General features: G+C 42.9%; 2 protein-coding genes across 4 annotated transcripts in view; both read left to right on the forward strand.

Moving 5' to 3' along the window:
• Positions 1 to 3,446: 3,446 nt before the first annotated feature.
• Positions 3,447 to 8,722, forward strand: soul4 (heme-binding protein soul4). Of its 2 annotated transcripts, none has more exons than XM_030352205.1 (6): positions 3,447 to 3,569; positions 4,447 to 4,611; positions 4,695 to 4,780; positions 5,849 to 5,990; positions 6,532 to 6,715; positions 7,321 to 8,722. In XM_030352205.1, the coding sequence occupies exons 2-6, from the start codon at positions 4,452 to 4,454 to the stop codon at positions 7,493 to 7,495; spliced, it is 747 nt and encodes a 248-aa protein (XP_030208065.1). In that variant the 5' UTR covers positions 3,447 to 3,569; positions 4,447 to 4,451; the 3' UTR covers positions 7,496 to 8,722. The 2 variants fall into 2 exon arrangements, with proteins under 2 accessions (XP_030208065.1, XP_030208066.1); XM_030352206.1 differs by having other exon boundaries at positions 3,472 to 3,558.
• A 783-nt stretch (positions 8,723 to 9,505) lies between these two features.
• Positions 9,506 to 22,718, forward strand: part of ttbk1a (tau tubulin kinase 1a) — a 33,407-nt gene continuing 20,194 nt past the window's right edge. The window contains exons 1-10 of one of the 2 annotated variants that reach the window (XM_030350815.1): positions 9,506 to 9,664; positions 15,624 to 15,776; positions 16,170 to 16,317; positions 16,679 to 16,752; positions 17,849 to 17,989; positions 18,239 to 18,343; positions 20,873 to 20,938; positions 21,212 to 21,304; positions 21,449 to 21,574; positions 21,845 to 21,999. In XM_030350815.1, coding sequence (XP_030206675.1) covers positions 15,675 to 15,776; positions 16,170 to 16,317; positions 16,679 to 16,752; positions 17,849 to 17,989; positions 18,239 to 18,343; positions 20,873 to 20,938; positions 21,212 to 21,304; positions 21,449 to 21,574; positions 21,845 to 21,999 — 1,010 coding nt within the window. In that variant the 5' untranslated portion in view covers positions 9,506 to 9,664; positions 15,624 to 15,674. Of the gene's footprint in view, positions 9,665 to 15,623; positions 15,777 to 16,169; positions 16,318 to 16,678; positions 16,753 to 17,848; positions 17,990 to 18,238; positions 18,344 to 19,832; positions 19,909 to 20,872; positions 20,939 to 21,211; positions 21,305 to 21,448; positions 21,575 to 21,844; positions 22,000 to 22,718 lie in introns of those variants that run through there. The other variant, XM_030350816.1, reaches the window with a different exon arrangement.

Genomic DNA, 22,718 nt, shown 5'->3' on the forward strand with positions numbered 1-22,718 from the left:
CGCTTAAGCTAAAGTAGTTGGGAAGGCAAGGTATCGTGATACTGCTTACTGTAGCCACCTACAAAAGCGGTGTGAACGCCGTGTAACCATGGCAAAAACATGCAAACATTAAAGCTGATCCAAATTTAACCCAACCCTTTTTAAACATGGTAATCTGTCTTAAATTATCATAAACATTGTGATCTATGCTATGTTATCACTGTTAGTGATAACATAGATAACATAAAGTGACAATTAGTCCCCAATTGTTATTTTCGAGACGTCAGCAGAGTACCTTTTCCGAGGTAGTCACGACCCAGGGGCACCGGCGGCGCGGTTTTTGTAGACGTGTGGAACTCTGTCTGGTAGAATGCGGGATCCGCCAGTAGGTTCAGTTTTTCGAAGACTTATTGTATAACGCTGCAGTTGGTGTGGATGATGAAGCTCCGCCTGAGCAGCCATTTTCTTAATGCCGCCTTTAAAACGCTCAAGAGTTTCTGGGAGTTTTGGAGGCTCGAACCTTAAGCTCGGAGGAAAGTGCTTTGAACACTCTGTTGGGTCTGAGTTTTCGCTGCGGAAGTAAAGCTACCCTAGTCCTTCGAGTTCACGCCACAACAATGGATGCCCATTTCGCTGGCATTACATTAATAGACTAAAGTGAACTTGCAGCAAGCTCTAAGACAAGATTTTAACACCCATTCGCATTACGATACATTATAGCTTAAAATTAGAAACATCACCTGATAAATTCTCGACCATGTTCAACCATCGCAGTTCTAATTACTGATTCATCAGTTCTCTGTGAATACAGCAAAGAAGCGCAGAGAGGCCCCTGCGGGCATCCATACTTGTAGTTGTTTGAAGTCTAGTCTCACGAACAAACAGTTTTTTCGGTTTTATGCCATAACCTATAAACTTCTGAGGGGAGATTTCTGAATACACTTATTTCAGAAGAAGGGAAGGTTAACATAAAGACACAAAAGGGCTTCCAAACCTCAGAGCGTTTTGAAGGCGGCAAGATACCCGCGTTTTAGTGAGGTACACCAATCGCTACAGTGTGTGGCGAATTTCATACATGATCGCTTATTATAACACTCATAAAAGTTAAACAACAACGGCACTAAAAAAGTATCATGAAGTTGGCATGGGTCGTAATCAAGGGGACAACACCCCCCCCCCCTCTTTTCCAAAACTCTCGGCCCGAAACACATTTTTTAAACCACATAGCGTTCGGATTCCGTCTGAAACAGTGACTTTACTGGCTCTTTAATGAGGGGTGCTCATTAAAGCCTGCATAAATGCTAGCGATTAATGCCGGCAATTTCTTTTTTCTTAGCATACCTTAAACACGTATAAAAACTGCATATACCACTGAAAGGGAAAAGCCGAAAAAGCATAATATCCCCCCTTTAAATTGTGACAAACTGAATGGACGAAATAAAGGCTGTGGAATGAGGCCATATATTTGTAGAATAATTTGTCTTTGTTTTTTCTTTGGCCTATTTTGAATCTTTCAAAGTGTTTGAGATTCTATTGTTTTAAATCATATTTATTGATATTTATTGATTTCTATTAAATTGTGAATCACTTTATGGACAAAGCAAAGGTTGTGCGAGGATGATATATGTTTTTAGAATAATAATAATCAGTCTCCATCATATATTCTTTCAAAACAATTACAATTTCTAACATATCATAAAATTAATATTTCCTCCAACATTAAAAAAAATAGTGGCAATGAGCCCTTCCAAGAATGTTGAATATCAAAAGAATATCCAATATCAAAATCCCTTTACCTCGGCGGTTCTGCTTAGCGAGTAGATGGAGCACTCGCAGCATACAATTTGTCATGTAATACAGTTGTATCATATTTAATAATATTTCCGTTTCAAAGTGGAACCTTATTCCTGCAACATAACAGGATCCGCCATACAATCCCAAACTGCTGCCTGATCATTTGCAGGCGATCAATAATCTTTTGTTTGGTTCAACGGTTTGATTATTGTTTTTTAAGACACACACACACACACACATATAGACCTACTGACCCACTACTAGACCCACTAGACCTACTGACCCAAAACTAGACCCACTAGACCTACTGACCCACTACTAGACCCACTAGACCTACTGACCCACTACTAGACCCACTAGACCTACTGACCCACTACTAGACCCACTAGACCTACTGACCCACTACTAGTCCCACTAGACCTACTGACCCACTACTAGACCCACTAGACCTACTGACCCACTACTAGTCCCACTAGACCTACTGACCCACTACTAGACCCACTAGACCTACTGACTCACTACTAGACCCACTAGACCGACTGACCCACTACTAGACCCACTAGACCTACTGACCCACTACTAGACCAACTAGACCGACTGACCCACTACTAGTCCCACTAGACCTACTGACCCACTACTAGTCCCACTAGACCCACTACTAGACCCACTAGACCTACTGACCCACTACTAGTCCCACTAGACCGACTGACCCACTACTAGACCCACTAGACCTACTGACCCACTACTAGTCCCACTAGACCGACTGACCCACTACTAGACCCACTGGACCCACTGACCCACTACTAGACCCACTAGACCCACTAGACCTACTACTAGTCCCACTAGACCTACTGACCCACTACTAGACCCACTAGACCTACTGACCCACTACTAGTCCCACTAGACCTACTGACCCACTACTAGACCCACTAGACCGACTGACCCACTACTAGACCCACTAGACCGACTGACCCACTACTAGACCAACTAGACCTACTGACCCACTACTAGACCCACTAGACCTACTGACCCACTACTAGTCCCACTAGACCTACTGACCCACTACTAGACCCACTAGACCGACTGACCCACTACTAGACCCACTAGACCTACTGACCAACAACTAAACCCACTGGACCTACTGACCCACTACTAGACCCACTACTAGACCCACTAGACCTACTACTAGACCCACTAGACCCACTACTAGACCCACTAGACCCACTGACCCACAACTAGGCCCACTAGACCTACTGACCCACTACTAGTCCCACTAGACCCACTACTAGTCCCACTAGACCCACTACTAGTCCCACTAGACCCACTACTAGTCCCACTAGACTTACTGACCCACAAGACCCACTATTAGACCCACTACTGACCGACTACTGACCCACTAGACCTACTGACCGACTACTGACCCACTAGACCCACTTCTGACCCACTAGTCCCACTACCAGACCCAATATTGACCAACTAGACCTAATGAACCACTAGACCCCCTACTAGACCCACTAGACCTACTACTAGACCCACTACTAGACCCACTAGACCTACTGACCCACTAGACCCTAGAGCTACTTACCCACTACAGGACAGTTAGCCAATTGGGTTTCTATCTGGTGGTGTACCCATAGGGTTTCTGTCTGGGGGTGTACCCATAGGGTTACTCTCGGGGGATGTACCCGACAGGTTTTCTGTCTGGGGGTGTAGACGATGCAGCTCTACGATCACGTGACATTTCCTGTTTCGCTGAAGCGAAGGAGATCATCCAGAAATATTAAGGTATTTTTAAGGTAAGACCAAATCATATTTCTTTAATATCAATACTAGGTAAGTTAATGTTTGGCGAGGAAAAATAGACCTCATCGAACATACGCAGTTCTTTTTGTCCGGGAAAACGGGAACGCATTGTCCTACGACATATTTAGTCCGTAAAATTATAACATTTACCGACGACAAACCGTTTCCAGACTTAGAAATGCATGATTCGATTATTATATTATTATTGGTCATGGACAGATCAGGGGGCTGTCTGGGTTCACTTTGTTTTGACGACACCGATGACCTATATTATAGATACGTTTAGGCCTTTGTTTATCATTTATAAGTAGCCGCAGTTTCAAAAACAGTAGCCCTGGACCAGGGAAGTGACTTAGCCAGGTGATTTGCTATCGATAATCCTTAGTCGCTATTATATACAATGAATTGCTTCATGTTGTCATCTGTGATTTCCACATTTGGTTGAACAGGTTTGTAGCATTGTAACAACACTAGACCCAAGTGGCTCGAATTCTTGTTGTCGACTAGTATTTATATCATATAGTTCAATCTTTGATGCTTGGTTTTCTATTTAAGTGACATTTAAGTGGTTTACTGAAGATCGTCTAAATGCTGTCTTTTATTTGAAGAGGGTTAAGGGCAAGGCTATGCTGATTCAGTCGTCCTCTTCTTACCTTGTCTGTCTCTCTGCCTCTGTTGCTCTGTCTGTGCCTCTGTTTGTCGGTGCTTCTGTCTGTCTGTCTGTCTGTCTGTCTGACTCTCTCTGTCTGTCTGTATCTGCCACTGTCTGTCTGTTTCTCTCTGCCTGTCTCTCTCTCTCTGGCTCTGTCTTTCTCTCTCTGGCTATGCCTGTCGGTGCGTCTGTCTGTCGGTGCGTCTGTCTGTCTCCAGCATCGATGGCTCTCATCTCTCTCGAGGACCTCGATGGATTAGACGATGAACAAATAGCAGAGGAAACGGCTGACGGGTCTGAGGCAAGAGAGGAGATGGAGAGCCAGCGCCTCCTCAACCACTGGCAGGCAGTGGGTCGTACTCATCACGTGTCTGTCCCTACAGGTGAAGGCCTGTCCCACACGCCTGTTCATCATACTGAAATCAAAGTAGCCAGGGCAATTTTTTGGGATTTCTTGTCTTGACAGAAATGACTGGACCGATCCAGGAGATGACCCGCCAGAACCAGCAGAGGGAGCAGATCCCATTCACAAACATCTCCTGCCAGGACAAGGTCCTAATATAACCCAATCAGAAACCATAGAAACACTCTAGTACTTTGAGACGTTAATATTCTACTAGTATTTCTAGATGTTAGCATAATAGTATCAGTCATAGTACTTCTAGATTTTAATATAATACTATCAGTCAGAGTACTTCTAGATGATAATATAATACTATCGGTCATAGTACTAGCCTACTAGATGTTAGCATAATAATATCAGTCATAGTACTTTTAGATGTTAATATAATACTATCGGTTATAGTACTTCTAGATGTTAATATAATACTATCAGTCATAGTACTTCTAGATATTAATCTAATACTATCAGTCATATTAATTCTAGATGTTAGCATAATACTATCGGTCATTGTACTTCTAGATGTTAATCTAATACTATCGTTCATAGTAATTCTAGATGTTAGCATAATACTATCAGTCATAGTACTTCTAGATGTTAATATAATACTATCAGTCATAGTACTTCTAGATGTTAGCAATATTATCAGTCATAGAATCTCTACTTGTTAATATAAAGATACTTTCAGTCATAGTACCTCTAGATGTTTACATAATACTATCTTTGTTAAGAGTTATCTTTGCCCTGATGTCTATTAACAGATATCTGCATATGATTGCAGAATATTTAGGCAACCGGACAAGATTTGGGCATTGGAAACTGGTTTCCATTTGTAGTCCCAAGTATTATTGACCAGTCATGTTTGAGCAGGCTTTGACTGCATGCAGGTTAACAGTCTGGAGGGCAACAATCTCGTAACCCAACCACTATCTTCTGACGACGATTAAGGTTTTTGTTAGCTTTGAAATCTGTTCATAGTGATCGGCCGAAATGTCGTCTGGACTTGAAACACCTTCAAAGATAATGGTACATCCTTTATTCAGTCCCAGAAATATTGCCTGCACTCAGAGGTTAATCGGCTTAAGACGATGGAATGTGTCTGTGTCTGAGATTGGCTTTGCCCTAACCTTAACCTCTAGACATCAGAATGTCCTACAAATGCTGTTGTGCTTGGTTGTCTTTCATATTTTTTACAGATGTGTGCATGCCTGTGTGTGTAGCTAGGGGAGGGGCTGATTGAAGAGAAGGTGTGTCCAGGAGGGATGTGGGCGTGTGTCACGCGCAGGGAGGAGCTGTATGAGCAGAGCATCTCCAACGCCTTCATGAAGCTCATGCGCTTCATCTGCAAGGAGAACTCCGCAGGTAGAGCACATGCAGAGGGGGTCACCATTCACAATAACGATTCAGATCAATATGATTGGATGGAGTCATACTTCGGTACGACTTTGATATTGTTTTGTTTTGATGTGGTTTAGATGCGGCTTGATACGGCTCGATATGGTTCTGATACGGCTGAATACGGTTTTGATACTGCTTGATAAGGCTGGATATCGTTTTGATACTGTTTGATACGGTTTTGAATACAGTCTTGATATGTTTTTCATATGGCTTGAATCGGTTTTGATACATCCACAGAAATAATGCCTGATGTCATTTGCATTTGTTAGAGCAGCAACCTATACCAGTTAATATGTAACCATTTGACTGTAGAAGGCCTGGCTTTTAATTTTTTTTTAGCAAATAATCGCCCAAGATGAGGTCACTTCTATTCATATTCCTAGGAATGACAATCGGTACCAGTTTGTAATTTGCCTTTTAAATATTAGTACCTTGTAGGTCGACGTAAAAAAATGATGCGAGTATTTAAATAATGCCATCACATTGAACTATTTGGACCGCACAGGCCGCTACCTGGGAATGACTATACCTATAGTCAACATCATCCACCTGACGCAGGACGGCAGCGCCTTCGAGAAGGACGTGGTCACTGCTTATTACCTGCCGTCTGAGTTCCAAGCCAACCCCCCCGAGGCCGCGGACCCGGAGGTGTCCATCGTCTTCAGACCTCCCTTCCCCGTCCTGGCCAGGTCAGTTCCATCTTTACGGCTGCATAAGGCGCAACATTGGGAGGTGAGAACAAGCTAACAACGGTAAAGTCACGCTGTACAGAGTAGTATTATCAAATAGGCTGGGTTTACCAGGTAGTCAGTAGCTTTTGCACTGATTGCCAATCAGTTTTTATAGGCCATCAGGGAATTGACATTGGTGAACCAATCAGGACTGAGGCTCACAAACAACCAATAATATGGGTGGATAGCGTGAGCCACATCTGATTAATGGAAGATAAACAAGAACAGAAGGGACGAGCAGAGGAATCTGGTGGCCGCAGGAGCGTTCGGCTGTTAAAATAGTTACACAGCCAATTCACTGTTCACTGTTAAACACTTACAACACCCCACCAGCATTTGGGACACGCTATTTATTTTACATCCAGTGAAATAATAGCAAAGATGAATATGTTTCAGGTAATGGTTTCAACAATACACAAAAACCCAATTAAAACATGAACAAATGATTGATTATTGTGAGCCTTCCCTAATAGAAACACATCCCGCACTATCTAACCCAATCCCTCGCTTAACTCCCTGTGGCACAAGATGCTGAGCCCTCACCTCTTCCCGCCCTGATTCAGGACATTCTCCGGAACCACGACAGAAGAAACGTTGTCCCATCAGATCCACCAGCTGTGGGAGCATCTGGGCCCGTCTGGAGACTTCCAGCGGGACAGCTATATGGTGGCCGTGTACACCAACCCTGGGGTGGAACAGCGGCGCAACGAGATCTGGTTCCTCCATCGAGACCCCTAGGAGCTTCTGTCATGTATATACCTGTGCACTCTGTGTACTCTGCACTGCACTCTGTGCCCCTACTGTGCACTCTTTACTTACTGTATACTGTACAGGGCGTACGTGTTCCTACTGTGTACTGTGTGCTTACTGTAAAATGTGTACTTACTGTATACGGTGTACTGTGTATTGTACACTGCATTGTACAGTATAGTGTACTTAATTCATACAGTGTACTTATTGTATGCAGTGTACTGTGTAGCTACTATACACTCTGTACTTTGTACCTTCTATACACTGTGTACTGTATACAGTGAATCTATTGTACACTGTGTACTTACTGTACACTGTACTTTACAGTGTACTTACTGTAAAGTAAACTGTGTATACTGTGTACATCTCGTCTGCACCCCCTCACACCGTCTGTACCGTCCCATGTTCAGGTGGAGTCGTCTGGGGAGACAAGGGGGGGTTCTCAAGGTGGCTTAGGGTTCTCTGGGATTCTCAAGGTGGCTTAGGGTTCTCAAGGTGTTTTAGGGTTCTCTGAGGTTCTCAAGTTGGTTTAGGGTTCTCTGGGGGTCCCAAGGTGGTTTGGGTTCTCTGGGGGTCCCAAGGTGGTTTAGGGTTCTCAAGGTGGTTTAGGGTTCTCAAGGTAGCTTTTGGGTTCTCTATAAGGTTTTCATGGTGGCTTAGGGTTCTCTAGGGTTTTCATGGTGGCTTAGGGTTCTCTAGGGTTTTCATGGTGGCTTAGGGTTCTCAGGGGTTGTCTTGGTGTCTTAGGGTTCTCTGGCGTTCTCCTGGGAGTTAAGGGTTCTCTGGTGTACTCATGGTGGATTAGGGTTCTCTTAGGTTTATCATGGTGGCTAAAGGTCCTCTGGGGTTTTCATGGTGGTTCAGGGTTCTCTGGGGTTCTTAAGGTTCTCAGGGGTTATCATGGTGGATTGGGGTTCTTAAGGTGGCTGTTTTTAAACTCTTGAGATTTGCCGAGATACATTTTTGCTGCCATTTGCATCATGCCTCATCTCTAAGAGGGAGAGGACAGATACAGACCCTGAATGATAACCAACCACTCCAGATAGAGGTTAGCAACAATTACAATTCTCTATACAAAACTTACATATTTTACGACATGTCTTGCTGTTCATTGTAAGTTCGAAGTATGTTTCTTACCTGCTTGTTATAAAAAATATTCACAGTTGTAAAATTAACATTGCATCATAGTTTTCAATAAATCATCATGAAAAAGTATATCAATGTTGGGGTCACATTATTAAAGCCTTCTTACACTGACTTGATGATTTCACTCTTCATATTGGACCCCCTGACATGATGCTTAAGCTTACAGGCTTAGGGTTAGATATTGTATTAAGCTTTCAGGGTAAGGGTAAGGTATTGTATCAAGCTCACTTAGGTATTGCATTAAGCTTACAGGGTTAGGGGTAGGTATTGTATGAAGCTTAAAGAGTTAGGTATTTTATTAAGCTTAGGTATTAAATTATTATATTAATTATTATTATTATAGGTATTTTTTTATGCAGCTTAATAGAAAGCATAGTATACAGGGTTAGGATTAGGCATTGTATTAAGTTTACAGGGTTAGGTATTCTATTAAGCTTAGGTATTAAATCATTATATTAATTATTATTATTATAGGTATTTTTTTATGCAGCTTAATAGAAAGCATTCTGCATGACACCTCTATTTATTATGTTTGCCTCCTAATTTGGAAAATTATTATTTGGATTCTCAATAATCAATGCCTTCACAAAATCTTTTCATCCGTTATTATTGCACAATACAAGTGTAATATATAGGCCTGCATTTTTTAAATAAAGCATGCTTTTGTATTATTATAGGATGTTTTTATAAAGAAACGATTCATTCTTAATAATCTAAAAAAATAAATATGAGATGATGCAGCAATTGCGCCAGGGGGCAGTCGTCTACAGCTCGAAATAAATTCACAGGCGCCGAAGAAAAAGTGCGTGTGTGTGCGTGTGCGTTCGCGCTTCTGTGTGCGTGTGTGTGTGCATTTGGGTGTGGGTGTGGGCGAGCGAGCGCATGTGTGTGTGTGTGTGTGTGTGGATGCTGATGCTGGGAAGACGAATGGCTCCGAGGAAAAGGAGGATGCCGTGAAAATGGAGGAGCGCGAGTGGATGTGACTGTCCGCATCTTGGCTCCGATAATCAGGTATTGAGCACATTTATGTGATTTATATATTCACTTACCCTAACCCTCTCATACCTTTATAATGATAAATTGGAAATCCCGTCCTGAAAGTCATTGTTTAAGTCAGACTTTTCGCAAGGCCGACACTAAACATAGGTGCGACTATATTTTAAAATAACGACGAAATCCTATCTCCCATAAATCGGTATGTGTTCTATAATACCAACATTGACATGATGCCAATGTAATAATATGGGGTAAGGCAACCTTACAGTCTAATTGTGGTTTCGGCCTAGTCTACGTGTTATATTATAGGCTACTGTTCATTAGCCTACCTAGATACCTGTATGGTATTTAGGCTGCAAGTCATCTCGACGCTTTAAGCTCCCCTATATCTCTTATGATGTATACTTCTGGGCTGTGTAGTCCTATATAGGCTGTAGATGCTGTTTATATGTATGTATATACATGCACACACACATATATATTGTATATGTAGTCTTCTTGTGTATCCAGACGAGGCCTATAGGGCTGGTGATGTGTTAGCTGTAAACTACGCCCCCTGTTGGCGGAAAAGGGGTAGGACTAGGTGGGTCTCGGCAGTAGGAGCGCCTCGCTGCACTGCGGAGCATCTCTGATCCGGGACATCATGACTTAGTCTGCAAAGGACGGATTGTTGTCTTCAAATAAACGGACTTATTGCGTCGAGTCGAAACGATATTCACCAACCAGGAATATGTGACTGGATGGGAACTTGTCATGCAGACTATTGATGCGTCTGTTAGGTCTAGGCTTGAACACAACTCATGTTGGCGTTTGGTCACTATCCAGAATTGAAATACGCATGTTATAAATAAAAACAACATGCCATCTGAAACTGTGTAAATACAAGGCATTTGTAAACTCGACTAGAAGCCACGTGTTTTGATAGACCATTTATGCGACATTAGTTATTTCACTTGGAATTATTTCTTATTTGTGGTTGTTGAGGCCATAGTGGGCCGTTTTGTGTCTAACTAAAACTACAAATGAAGATCCCCAAAAGACGGAAAAGGTGCCGTCCTTTTGGCAGGTAGGTCGTTTCTGACCGTTTACTTCTGTACAACTGATTCAATTGGTTTTCCTGTAGTCATTCCAATTGAAACTTTATCTTGATAAATGAAATGCCTAATATTGATCGGATGATCAGTTTCTACTGCAAACTCGTTGAACAAGAATTAGTTCTACTACGCATGCGTATCGAGAAGCTATGACTTTGCACTGCAGTCAGTGCGGCCTGTGTTTGACCGACACCGTTGTTCTCTTTGTACATCCCTTCATATGTAACCCTACATATCAGCAGATTCTTTGTGATTCATATTTATATATCCACACATACCTTATGAATCATATTTATACAAAGTCATATTCCTTATATTCATATTTATTTCCCAACACATTCCTTATGATTCATATTTGTCTATCCACAATTCCTTATTATTCATCTATATATACCTCACACATTCCTTATCATTCATATTTATATATCACACATTCCTTATTATTCATATGTATGTATCTCACATATTCCTTATAATCCATATTCATGTATGTCTCTATAGATTACTTATCGTTCTATCATTCAATCAACATGTTGTTTTTGAAGTACACTTATAGTTGATTGGGGACTGGTCAAGGACTGGAACATGAAATGTAATTTAGGAAAGGCCATTCTCTCCACCAAATAGCCCCTAACGTGGAGCCTCTTGTGATGTTGCTGGTATGTTTGCATAGTAGAGTAATGTTTGACTTTGTTTGGCTTGTAGGCTAACAGAGTGAGTTTGTCCGGCTGTGGCTTTGTTCTCAGACGTCAGGTGTTGAAGGAGCTTGTAACTATGGTGAGGTCACACTGGCTGCAGTCGCTTCCTGGGTGTTCCCCAGTACCTCCCACTGCTGCACTTCCCCTCAAGACATGTGTGGAGACATGTGTTGGTCAGATAGCCTACACCCCCTGCTGTTCGGGTGTCCACGCATGTTCTGAAGAACAGATCTGCTGCACAGCCTATGGATATCATGACCCTCAACCTACCAGAGTACATATACACGTAACATAACACTAGCCCTACAAGAGTACACATACACGTAACATAACATTAGCCCTACCAGAGTAAATATACACATAACATAACACTAGTTCTACCAGAGTAAATATACACATAACATAACACTAGTTCTACCAGAGTAAATATACACATAACATAACACTAGTCCTACCAGAGTAAATATACACATAACATAACGCTAGTTCTACCAGAGTAAATATACACATAACATAACACTAGTCCTACCAGAGTAAATATACACATAACATAATACTAGCCGTACCAGAGTAAATAGACACATAACATAACACTAGTCCTACCAGAGTAAATAGACACATAACATAACACTAGCCTATTAGGAGACACATAGACGTAACATAACACTAGCCCTACCAGAATACATATAGCAAAAAAATATATATATACCATAATGTATAACACCACAATATATATACGCATAATATATACCATCATGTGTGCCACAATATATATACACATAATATATACTAGAAAATGTACTAGAAAATATATAGACATCATATAAACCATCATGTATAATACCTCATCATTGGTAACATGATAGTAAATGGTGTAGCTTTAAGCCTTCTAACTACTAAACTCTTATGAAGGCCTGCTCTGGTAAAACAAGATTAAAAATATATTTATACTTTCCAACTAATAAAACCAGCAGTTAAATAACCTAACGATCTGATATCCATACTCCAATATCCCAAAGGTCCAATATCATAAAGTCATAATATAATGCTCTCATATTATAAAGCTCTAATATAATAAAGGACGTACATCATGAAAGTTATCATAGCAGTAAAGCTCTAAAATCATAATGGTGTAATACCAGGAAAGCACTAATCATCATAGAGCAGTAATATGAGTAATCTTCCAATATCATAAAGCTCTACTGTCATAAAGCTCAAATATCATGAAGCTATGACATCATGAAGCGCTATTATCATAAAGCCAGTATATCATGACGCTCTAATATCTTTAAAGCTGTCATAACCTTAAGCTCGAAAATCATAAGGCTCTAATATCTAAGGCTCTGATATCATCAGGCTCTAATATTTAAAGCTCGGATATCATAAGGCCCTATTATCTAAAGCTGTGATATCATAAGGTTCTATTACCATAAGATCTAATATCATAAAGCTCTATTATCTAAAGCACGGATATCACAAAGCTCTAATGTCATGGGGCTCTAATGTTATAAAGCTCTGATATCATAAAGCTCTAATCTCTGTAAAACCCTCATATCATAAAGTTATAATATCAAATAGCTTTCATATCATGAGACTCTAATACCATACAGCTCTAATCTCTGTAAATCTCTCATATCATAAAACTTCACTGTGGTCTGCGCTGAATTTAAAAACTGACGAGGAACAAGTTTATAGTTCTTAGTGGTGGCATGTTAATATTAAATCATATATATGTAATCTCTTACTAGGGCATAGTAGGAAGGGTTTCAACATGAGCAGCAGATCTTTCTTCATAGACTCCGACAGACTGATCCCCGTCAACACTGCCAGCCAGACCAGGACTGTACTGGATGGCTTGGTGCATTGGACGGTCTCAGACCAACAAGGACAGATCACAGAGCGAATGTTTAAATGCTGGGCCAGGCATGATGATGTGCAGCTACGCTCTGCATGCACAGTGGATTGGCTAGCTAACCCTAGCCCTAATGCATGCAGGCTAGCATGGTTTGGGGACATTCCGGGAGAAATATATTGACTATTTTTTACATCAATTAATTATTAATCATTATTGAGGACAGAAAGATACCCCCTGCATGGTGATAGGGTTAGGGTTAACCCTACGACTGTATTCAATGTCCTCGGGGTAGAGAAACCAGTAGACTACATGTATACATGTAGGTTGGGTTAGAGATACCAGTAGACTACATGTATACGTGTAGGTAAGGGTTAGAGATACTGTAGACTACATGGTTACATGTTGTTTAGGGTGAGAGATACCAGTAGACTACATGTATACATGTAGGTAAGGGTTAGAGATACCAGTAGACTACATGTATACATGTAGGTTGGGTTAGAGATACCGTAGACTACATGTATGCATGTAGTTTAGGGTGAGCGATACCGTAGACTACATGTATACATGTAGGTTGGGTTAGAGATACCGTAGACTACATGTATGCATGTAGTTTAGGGTGAGAGATACCAGTAGACTACATGTATACATGTAGGTTTGGGTTAGAGATACCGTAGACTACATGGTTACATGTTGTTTAGGGTGAGAGATACCAGTAGACTACATGTATACATGTAGGTTGGGTTAGAGATACCGTAGACTACATGTATGCATGTAGTTTAGGGTGAGAGATACCAGTAGACTATATGTATGCATGTAGTTTTGGGTGAGAGATACCAGTAGACTACATGTATACATGTAGGTTGGGTTAGAGATACCGTAGACTACATGTATGCATGTAGTTTAGGGTGAGAGACACCAGTAGACTACATGTATGCATGTAGTTTAGGGTGAGAGATACCAGTAGACTACATGTTTACTTGTAGGTTAGGGTGAGAGATACAAGTAGACTACATGTATACATGTAGGTTAGGGTGAGAGATACAAGTAGACTACATGTATACATGTAGGATAAGGTTAGAGATACCAGTAGACTACATGTAGGTTAGGGTTAGTGATACCATAAGACTACATGTATACATGTAGGTTAGGGTTAGAGATACCAGTAGACTACAAGCATATAGGTTAGGGTGGGAGATACAAGTAGACTACATGTATACATGTAGGTTGGGGTAGGCCATACCACTATATTTGGACGTTTCAGAATTGCAGAATGAAGTAGTATTTTTCTTTGTATTGACCTATTTGTTTTTAGATGTAATAAGCCATGTACAGTTGGTTACATAGCAACTAGTCCCCTTGAAATGAGGTAAGAGAAAGACAATATTCAGTTTCAGAATCAAATTATTTCCTCCAATTCTTGAAAAAAGCTCTGTCTTTCTCTATTTAGTAAAACATGCTTATTTTGTACTTCCCTCTGGACCTAAGGTTTAATGCTAGGCATGTTTAGCTACTATATTATGGGATTGTACTATATAAAGCATGGCTAACCATGCTAGGTATGGTAAACCACTACAGAATGTGTGTATAAGACTGCTCAGATTGGATGCTGTTCATAGTCCAACAGTAGAAGGCTCTGGATGTACTTGACAGCAGCGCCTAGTAGAACCAGTAGCAGACTGTGGTTATACTGGCCAACTACCATTAGAACCAGTAGTAGAAAATGGTTGCATCGGGCATTTCCCAGTTTAACCAGTGGGAGGCTGTAGAAGTACTCAGCAGCTCCCAGTGGAACCGATACGAGGCTGTGCTTATTCCGGGAAGCTCCCAGTATAACCAGCAGCAGACCGTAGTTGCTCTGGGCTGCTCTCAGTGTCCACCAGTAGCTGACAGGTTGTACTGGGTGGCTGCTAGTATAACCAGTAGCAGACTTTGGTTGTACTGGGCACCTCCCAGTAGAACCAGTAGTAGACCTTGGTTGTACTAGGCTGGTCCTAGTGTCCACCAGAAGCAGATCGGGTTTGTACTGGGCAGTTTCCTGGATACCCAGTAGCAGGGACACTGGTTGTACTGGTCAAGTAGAACTAGTGGAAGACTCTTTTTATACTGGGCAGCTCACAGCAGAAACCAATACAATACTTGTATTGGACTGGGCAGCTCCTGCTTCCCACTGGGTTTGTGGTGGTATTGGGCAGCTCCCAGAATGCAACTCGAGGGGGGTTAAGAGTAAGGACAGATGAGGAAGAGGAAGGGTAGGTCTACTACACAGCAAGGGGAGAAAAGAGTCCGGTCCTGTCGTTGAACGACGGCCCTCCGCTTCCCCCTTTCAGATAAATGGCTCTTTCAAACTGGGAGCTGCCCGAGTGCTGTCCAGCTGGCAGATGCAGTGCCTAGTGCCAGGGGACAACGGCAACATGAACGGGACCAGTGAGCAGGTGGACATCCTGCCACCCAACTGCATGGTCAAAGACCGCTGGAAAGTGGTGAGTCCTCCCCAGCACCTCCACACCCACCGTACGGATGACACACTGCTACCCTGGGCAGGGTACTGCATGTGTATTTAATACTGAATATGTATGTTTAATACAGTATATGTATAGATGATACTTTACATGTATATGTCATACTGTATATGATGTGTAATGCTGCATATGTATATGTAATACTGTATATGATGTGTAATACTGTATATGTAATACAGTATATGTATATATAATACAGTAACCGACAAATAGTACTGTATCTGTATAATACTGTATATATATATCTATGTAATGCTGTGTATATGTATATGTTACACGGTATATGTAATGCTGTATATGAGTACTATATGGAGCCATGTCTGAAGGAGAACCTAACCATCCTGATGAATGCAGCTCAAGAAGATCGGTGGTGGGGGGTTTGGAGAGATCTATGAGGCCTTGGACCTGCTGACGCGGGAGAACGTGGCGCTGAAGGTGGAGTCGGCTCAACAACCCAAACAGGTTCTGAAGATGGAGGTCGCGGTCCTCAAGAAGCTGCAGGGTAAAACTAACGCAATCTCTTCTTTCGTAATCTCTCTGTCCGTCTGTCTGTCTGTCTTTCTGTCTCTGTCTGTCTTCCTCGCTGTTTGCTCTCTCTCTCTTTCTCTCTGTCTCTCTGTCCATCTCTCTGTCCATTTGTCTGTCCATCTATCTCTCTATCTCTCTGTCTGTCTGTCGGTCGCTGGCTGTCTAGCTATTATTTACTTATGTTAGTTATTACTTATTACTTATGTTTTCATCTAAATGGCTAGTTGGCCAGCCATATGAAGGGAACACTAGATTCAAATCCTTTTCTCTAAGTAAAAGTTAAACAAAATGATGTTAGATCTCTGACCCCTCCACTTCAATGTCTCCCTTTCCAGGTAAAAACCATGTGTGCAAATTCATCGGCTGTGGGAGAAATGACAAGTTCAACTACGTAGTGATGCAGCTGCAGGTGAGACCAGACGTAGGCCCTAGGTCCTGACTCCAGACGTAGGCCCTAGGTCCTGACTCCCAGACGTTGGCCCTAGGTCCTGACTCCCAGTGGTGACTCAAGATGTTGGCCCTAGGTCCTGACTCCCTGACGTAGGCCCTAGGTCCTGACTCCCAGACGTTGGCCCTAGGTCCTGACTCCCAGTGGTGACTCCAGACGTTGGCCCTAGGTCCTGACTCCCTGACGTAGGCCCTAGGTCCTGACTCCCAGACGTAGGCCCCAGGTCCTGACTCCCTGACGAAGGCCCTAGGTCCTGACTCCCCGACGTAGGTCCGAGGTCCTGACTCCCTGACGAAGGCCCTAGGTCCTGACTCCCTGTCGTAGGCCCTAGGTCCTGACTCCCTGTCGTAGGCCCTAGGTCCTGACTCCCTGTCGTAGGCCCTAGGTCCTGACTCCCTGTTGTGACGTAGGCCCTAGGTCCTGACTCCCAGTGGTGACGTAGGCCCTAGGTCCTGACTCCCTGTGGTGACGTAGGCCCTAGGTCCTGACTCCCTGTGGTGACGTAGGCCCTAGGTCCTGACTCCCTGTCGTAGGCCCTAGGTCCTGACTCCCTGTCGTAGGCCCTAGGTCCTGACTCCCTGTGGTGACGTAGGCCCTAGGTCCTGACTCCCTGTGGTGACGTAGGCCCTAGGTCCTGACTCCCTGTGGTGACGTAGGCCCTAGGTCCTGACTCCCTGTGGTGACGTAGGCCCTAGGTCCTGACTCCCTGTGGTGACGTAGGCCCTAGGTCCTGACTCCCTGTGGTGACGTAGGCCCTAGGTCCTGACTCCCTGTGGTGACGTAGGCCCTAGGTCCTGACTCCCTGTGGTGACGTAGGCCCTAGGTCCTGACTCCCTGTGGTGACGTAGGCCCTAGGTCCTGACTCCCTGTGATGACCATGAACAAGACGTTGGCTGACGCGGCAGATTGTGGCCCACTTTAAATTGAAGCTCTGCTGTAACCGAGTCAAAAATAAAATTACAAATGTTGGGCTTTTCCAAAAAACGTATACAGTATTTGCAGTTAATTATGTCTAGTTGTAGAATAGTTGGGGGTAACACCAGTTGTTGTATTCTAGGGCCGTAACTTGGCTGACCTGAGGAGAAGCCAACCACGGGGAACGTTCACGATGAGTACGACTCTACGGCTGGGGAAACAGATCCTGGAGTCCATCGAGGCCATTCACTCTGTGGGCTTTCTTCACCGCGACATCAAACCGGTACGTCCTTCTCTGTTCTAGTGCCAGGTAGGTGTGAACCTACCAAACCACATGTACTCCAGGTTGGAATCTACCAAACCAAATGTCCTCCAGGTCTGAATCTACCAAACCATATATTCTCCAAGTTGGAATCTACCAAACCACATGTCCTCCAAGTTGAAACGCCTAACCCTAACCCTAACCCTCACACATATCCAATGTTGGTTTGGGACGACATTAATGAACTAAATGTGAATTCTGTTTCCACAGTCCAACTTTGCGATGGGCCGGCTTCCTTCCACCTACAGGAAGTGTTTCATGCTGGATTTTGGTCTGGCGCGACAGTACACCAACACGACCGGAGACGTTCGACCAGTGAGTTAAAGATGCTATGGACGGATTACTTGGTCAACGTACTCATAGTCGTGAGAACTAAATGATGTGATAGTGGTTGGGGAGGTTGCCTTAGGTTCAGTGAATTAATGAATATCGGGTTAATATGGGGCTGACTAAAAAGGGTTAGTCTTAGTCAGGTAAAAATGAAGAAGAGCTAGGGTTAGTTAGTTAGAGATGTTACAAAATAATTAGGGTTAGTGAGTTAAAGACATTAAAGGGCCCCTATGGTGAACTTAACCATTACAAGCCGTTTCAAAATCTGCTCAGCCTTGTGACTTGGTGACATCAATGTGTCCACCTAGATTTATGGCTTGTAATAGCTTATCACACTCATACCTGGTGGTAGAGTTAGGGTTAGTCAATTAAAGAGGTTAAGAAGTGTTAGAGTTAGTAACTTGATTATGTTAAAAAAGAATAGTTAATCAGCTGTAGATGTTGCAGAAGGGTCGGGGCTAGGGTTAAGGCCCTGATATACTTTCAGAAATGTTGACAGGGTACAATATAGGCACTGCGGTGTTTGTTTAAGGATTTGGATTTCGTTTAACATTTTACATTTCCATCATCTCTGTGTCCTTGTTGTCCCTGCTTGAGTGGTCATACAAATGTGCATAGTCCCTCACATTCTCAGCATGACCTGCTTCAAACTGGTTCATCCAGTACAGATACCAGGATCAACCGGCACATCATGAGACTTACAGAACTCCCTTTTGGCTAGTGAAGAGGGTGGATCTGGTCAACTTATTGATCCCATGGGGAAATTCATCCTCTGCATTTAACCTATCCTAGGTAGAAGCTAGGAGCAGTTCTTGTGTGCCACGGTTTGGCACACAAGAACCGAATCCAGTGTAGAGCCCTTGCTTAGCTTATGGGCAGGGCAGGAGCGTTAACTAGCATGTTTTATGTGTCGTGGGGAGAAATCTGAGCACCCGGAGTAAACCCATGTGAACATTGGCAGAACATAACATCCCTAGCGATGAGCAATGGTTAAGGTTTGGTACCCTTAGCTAAGCCTAACCATGTGAGGCAGCAGTGCTAATCACTATGCTACCCCTAGCTAGTTAGGGTTAGGTTTAGGTACCATAAGCAAACCCTCACCCAAACCTTCTAGAGAATTAAAATTAACAGAATAAAATATAAACGGTTTCAGAAGTAGCATGGGGGTGGATTCTCTGAACCAATCAGGGAGGACATACCCTGAAAGGTCATAAAAGAGATGGGAGTGGTCTCTCAATGGTCTCAGAAGAGGCAGCGCAGGCAACCGGAACAGATATTCTCACTTACTCACTAATGGCTGACAGACGGGCCATGTCTAACAAGTTGCACTCAAATTATTAAGGTATTTAGGGATTCGTCTTGCCTACAGCACCTTTCAGCATTTAAGTTTCATCACATTGTTTGGTCTTTTTGATTTAGTTGTTGTTTTTTATTACTTTCATTTGTTTTTCTTTCAGTTCCTTTGGATTTTATGATTTTGACCCGCATGCTGCCCCATTTCTCCATCAGCTACCAATGGTAACCAGCTGTTCCCATGGGAACCCCAGGAAGTGAGTGTTCTTCTACAGTAACAGAGGAATCCCATTCACACTTCCAGGACTGGGATGGGTTCCTAATTTACCACCAGGTTCAGGGTTAAGGTAAAGTGGTTAGGGTTAGGACTAGGCCCAGGGTTAAGGTAAAGGGGACAGGGTTAGGACTAGGGTTAAGAGATTAGGGCTAGGCCCAGGGTTAATGTAAATAGGTTGGGGCTAGGCCCAGGGTTAAGAGGTAAGGGTTAGGCCCAGGGTTAAGAGGTTAGGGTTAAGGATTAAGACGCCAAGTCATTAATCTCCAAAAACAGTAAATAGACTACACCCATTAAATCTACCAAAAGGAGCAGAAGGTTGAAATTACTTGAGATCGGATAAGATTGAACAGTAATCCACATTTTGATAACCCTTGAGAACATAATCGTATGTGTTATCTTCCAACACTTTAAGATTAGAAAGTTAAAGGGCTCATGTCATTCCACCAGGTGTGGGTGTGATTAGCTGGTACAAGCCGTTTGGCACAGGGAAGGAATGATTTTCATAGTGACGTCACAAGTGGGCGTGTTTACCTAGATGTCCTGGATAGGATTGTAGCAAAAGTTGCTCATCTATCCTTCATATATCTGGGTGGACACGCCCACATGTGATCTCTATGAAAATCATTCCTTCCCTGTGCCAAACGGCTTGTACCAGCTAATCACACCCACACCTGTGGGCACGAGATGAAAGTTAGGTTAGGGTTAGAGGTTAGGGAGACATTGCCTTTCTGACATCACATATTTCCACGGCATTAAGATATCAGATCATCTCAACAAGACATCTATCAACTTATATAATATTTACACAACACTAAGTGAACCACATACTCCCTAGCTTTAGCGAGGTCACTGTTATGGTTAGCGTTATGGTTAGGGGTATTGGGGTAACCCTCCATCATTCACTTTATGTTGAGATCTGAGACCTGTTTTGTGCCTATCTTCAGCCCAGAACGGTGGCAGGCTTCAGAGGAACGGTCCGTTATGCATCTGTCAATGCTCACAAGAACAAGGTCAGTTCCTCCTTATTAACCCCGACCCTCCCTCCCACACTAGAACCACATTAACTACCTTCCACATTAGAAACATACTAACTACCATCCATGTCAGACTAGAACCACACTTACTACCCTCTATCTCACGCTAGAAACCATACTTACTAATCCTCTATCTTACAATATAAATCAAACTATCAACCATTCATTTTACACTAGAAAGCATGCTTACTAACCCCCCGTCTCACTCTTGAAACCATTCTTATATTGTTGTGTTGTATCTTTTTTTAGGAAATGGGTCGCCATGACGATCTGTGGTCATTATTTTACATGTTGGTGGAGTTTGCTGTTGGCCAGTTGCCATGGCGAAAAATCAAGGATAAGGTGAGACATAAGATGTAATTTTAATTTTATATTAAGATGACAAACATTTATATCTTATGTTTATCGTATATATACATACCACACATTGATGACTTTAACTGCGAATTCTAACGGTGACTTTGTTTTTTTAATGCTGTGTTCCAGGAACAAGTGGGTCAGATCAAAGAGCGCTACGATCACCGCATGTTGCTCAAACACATGCCCTCGGAGTTCAACATCTTCCTGGAACACGTCCTGGCCCTGGACTACTACACCAAACCTGACTACCAGGTCTATATATTACTATACCTAACCTAAGATGCCAATACCAAACCCCCTGTTCTATAGGCATTGACTGTTAGCCTTGTCTTACCCATTATTTGTAGCGATGTCTTGTCCTATAGACATTGGCCTTTTGTTTTAGCTATGTCTTGTCCTAAATATATTGGCCTTTAGCTTTAGCTTTGTCTTGCCCTATAGACATTAGCTGCTATCTTTGGCTTTGTCTTGTCCTAAATATATTAGCCGTTATCTTAAGCTTTGTTTTGTCCTGTGTTCTAGCTGCTGATGTCGGTGTTTGAAAATAGCATGAAGGAACGCATCATCACAGAGAACGAGCCCTTTGATTGGGAGAAGGGAGGAAGTGATGTCACGTTGTCTACCAGCACCTCAACTCAACCACAGCAAAATACGCGACCCACTGCCGCAGTCTTGGGGTAAGGACCAAAACATCCTTCAGTCATCAAACAGTAAAACTCGTAATGTCATGTAACACTTATTCCACACATTAACAATTCATAAATACAGTACATATGTGTTTTGTGTATACTGCTCCTTGCTGAACAAACTTTATGTAGACTCATTTTATGAATGAAAGCTTACCTAACCTAGCCAAGATCTCCAGACCAATTTGAACAATGTTATGAATGAAAGTTGAACTAAACATGTGTAGAACCGTTTTATGCATGAAAAACCATTTTTCTGTTGAAGTTGAGGGTCAAGCCAGCACCCAGCACCCTGGGTTAGAGTCAGAACAGGTTTAGGGTCAGAGCACGGTCAGGGTTAGGGTCAGAGATGGGTAAGGGATAGGGTCAGAGAGGGGTAAGGGTTAGGGTCAGAGCAGGGTAAGGGTTAGGGTCAGAGCAGGGTAAGGGTTAGGGTCAGAGAAGGGTAAGGGTTAGGGTCAGAGAAGGGTAAGGGTTAGGGTCAGAGCAGGGTAAGGGTTAGGGTCAGAGAAGGGTAAGGGTTAGGGTCAGAGCAGGGTAAGGGTTAGGGTCAGAGAAGGGTAAGGGTTAGGGCCAGAGAAGGGTAAGGGTTAGGGTCAGAGCAGGGTAAAGGTTAGGGCCAGAGAAGGGTAAGGGTTAGGGTCAGAGCAGGTTAAGGGTTAGGCTCAGAGAGGGGTAAGGGTTAGGGTCAGAGCAGGGTAAGGGTTAGG

The sequence above is a fragment of the Gadus morhua genome, chromosome 3 (genome assembly GCF_902167405.1).
Source record: "Gadus morhua chromosome 3, gadMor3.0, whole genome shotgun sequence".
Classification (NCBI taxonomy): Eukaryota; Metazoa; Chordata; class Actinopteri; order Gadiformes; family Gadidae; genus Gadus; species Gadus morhua.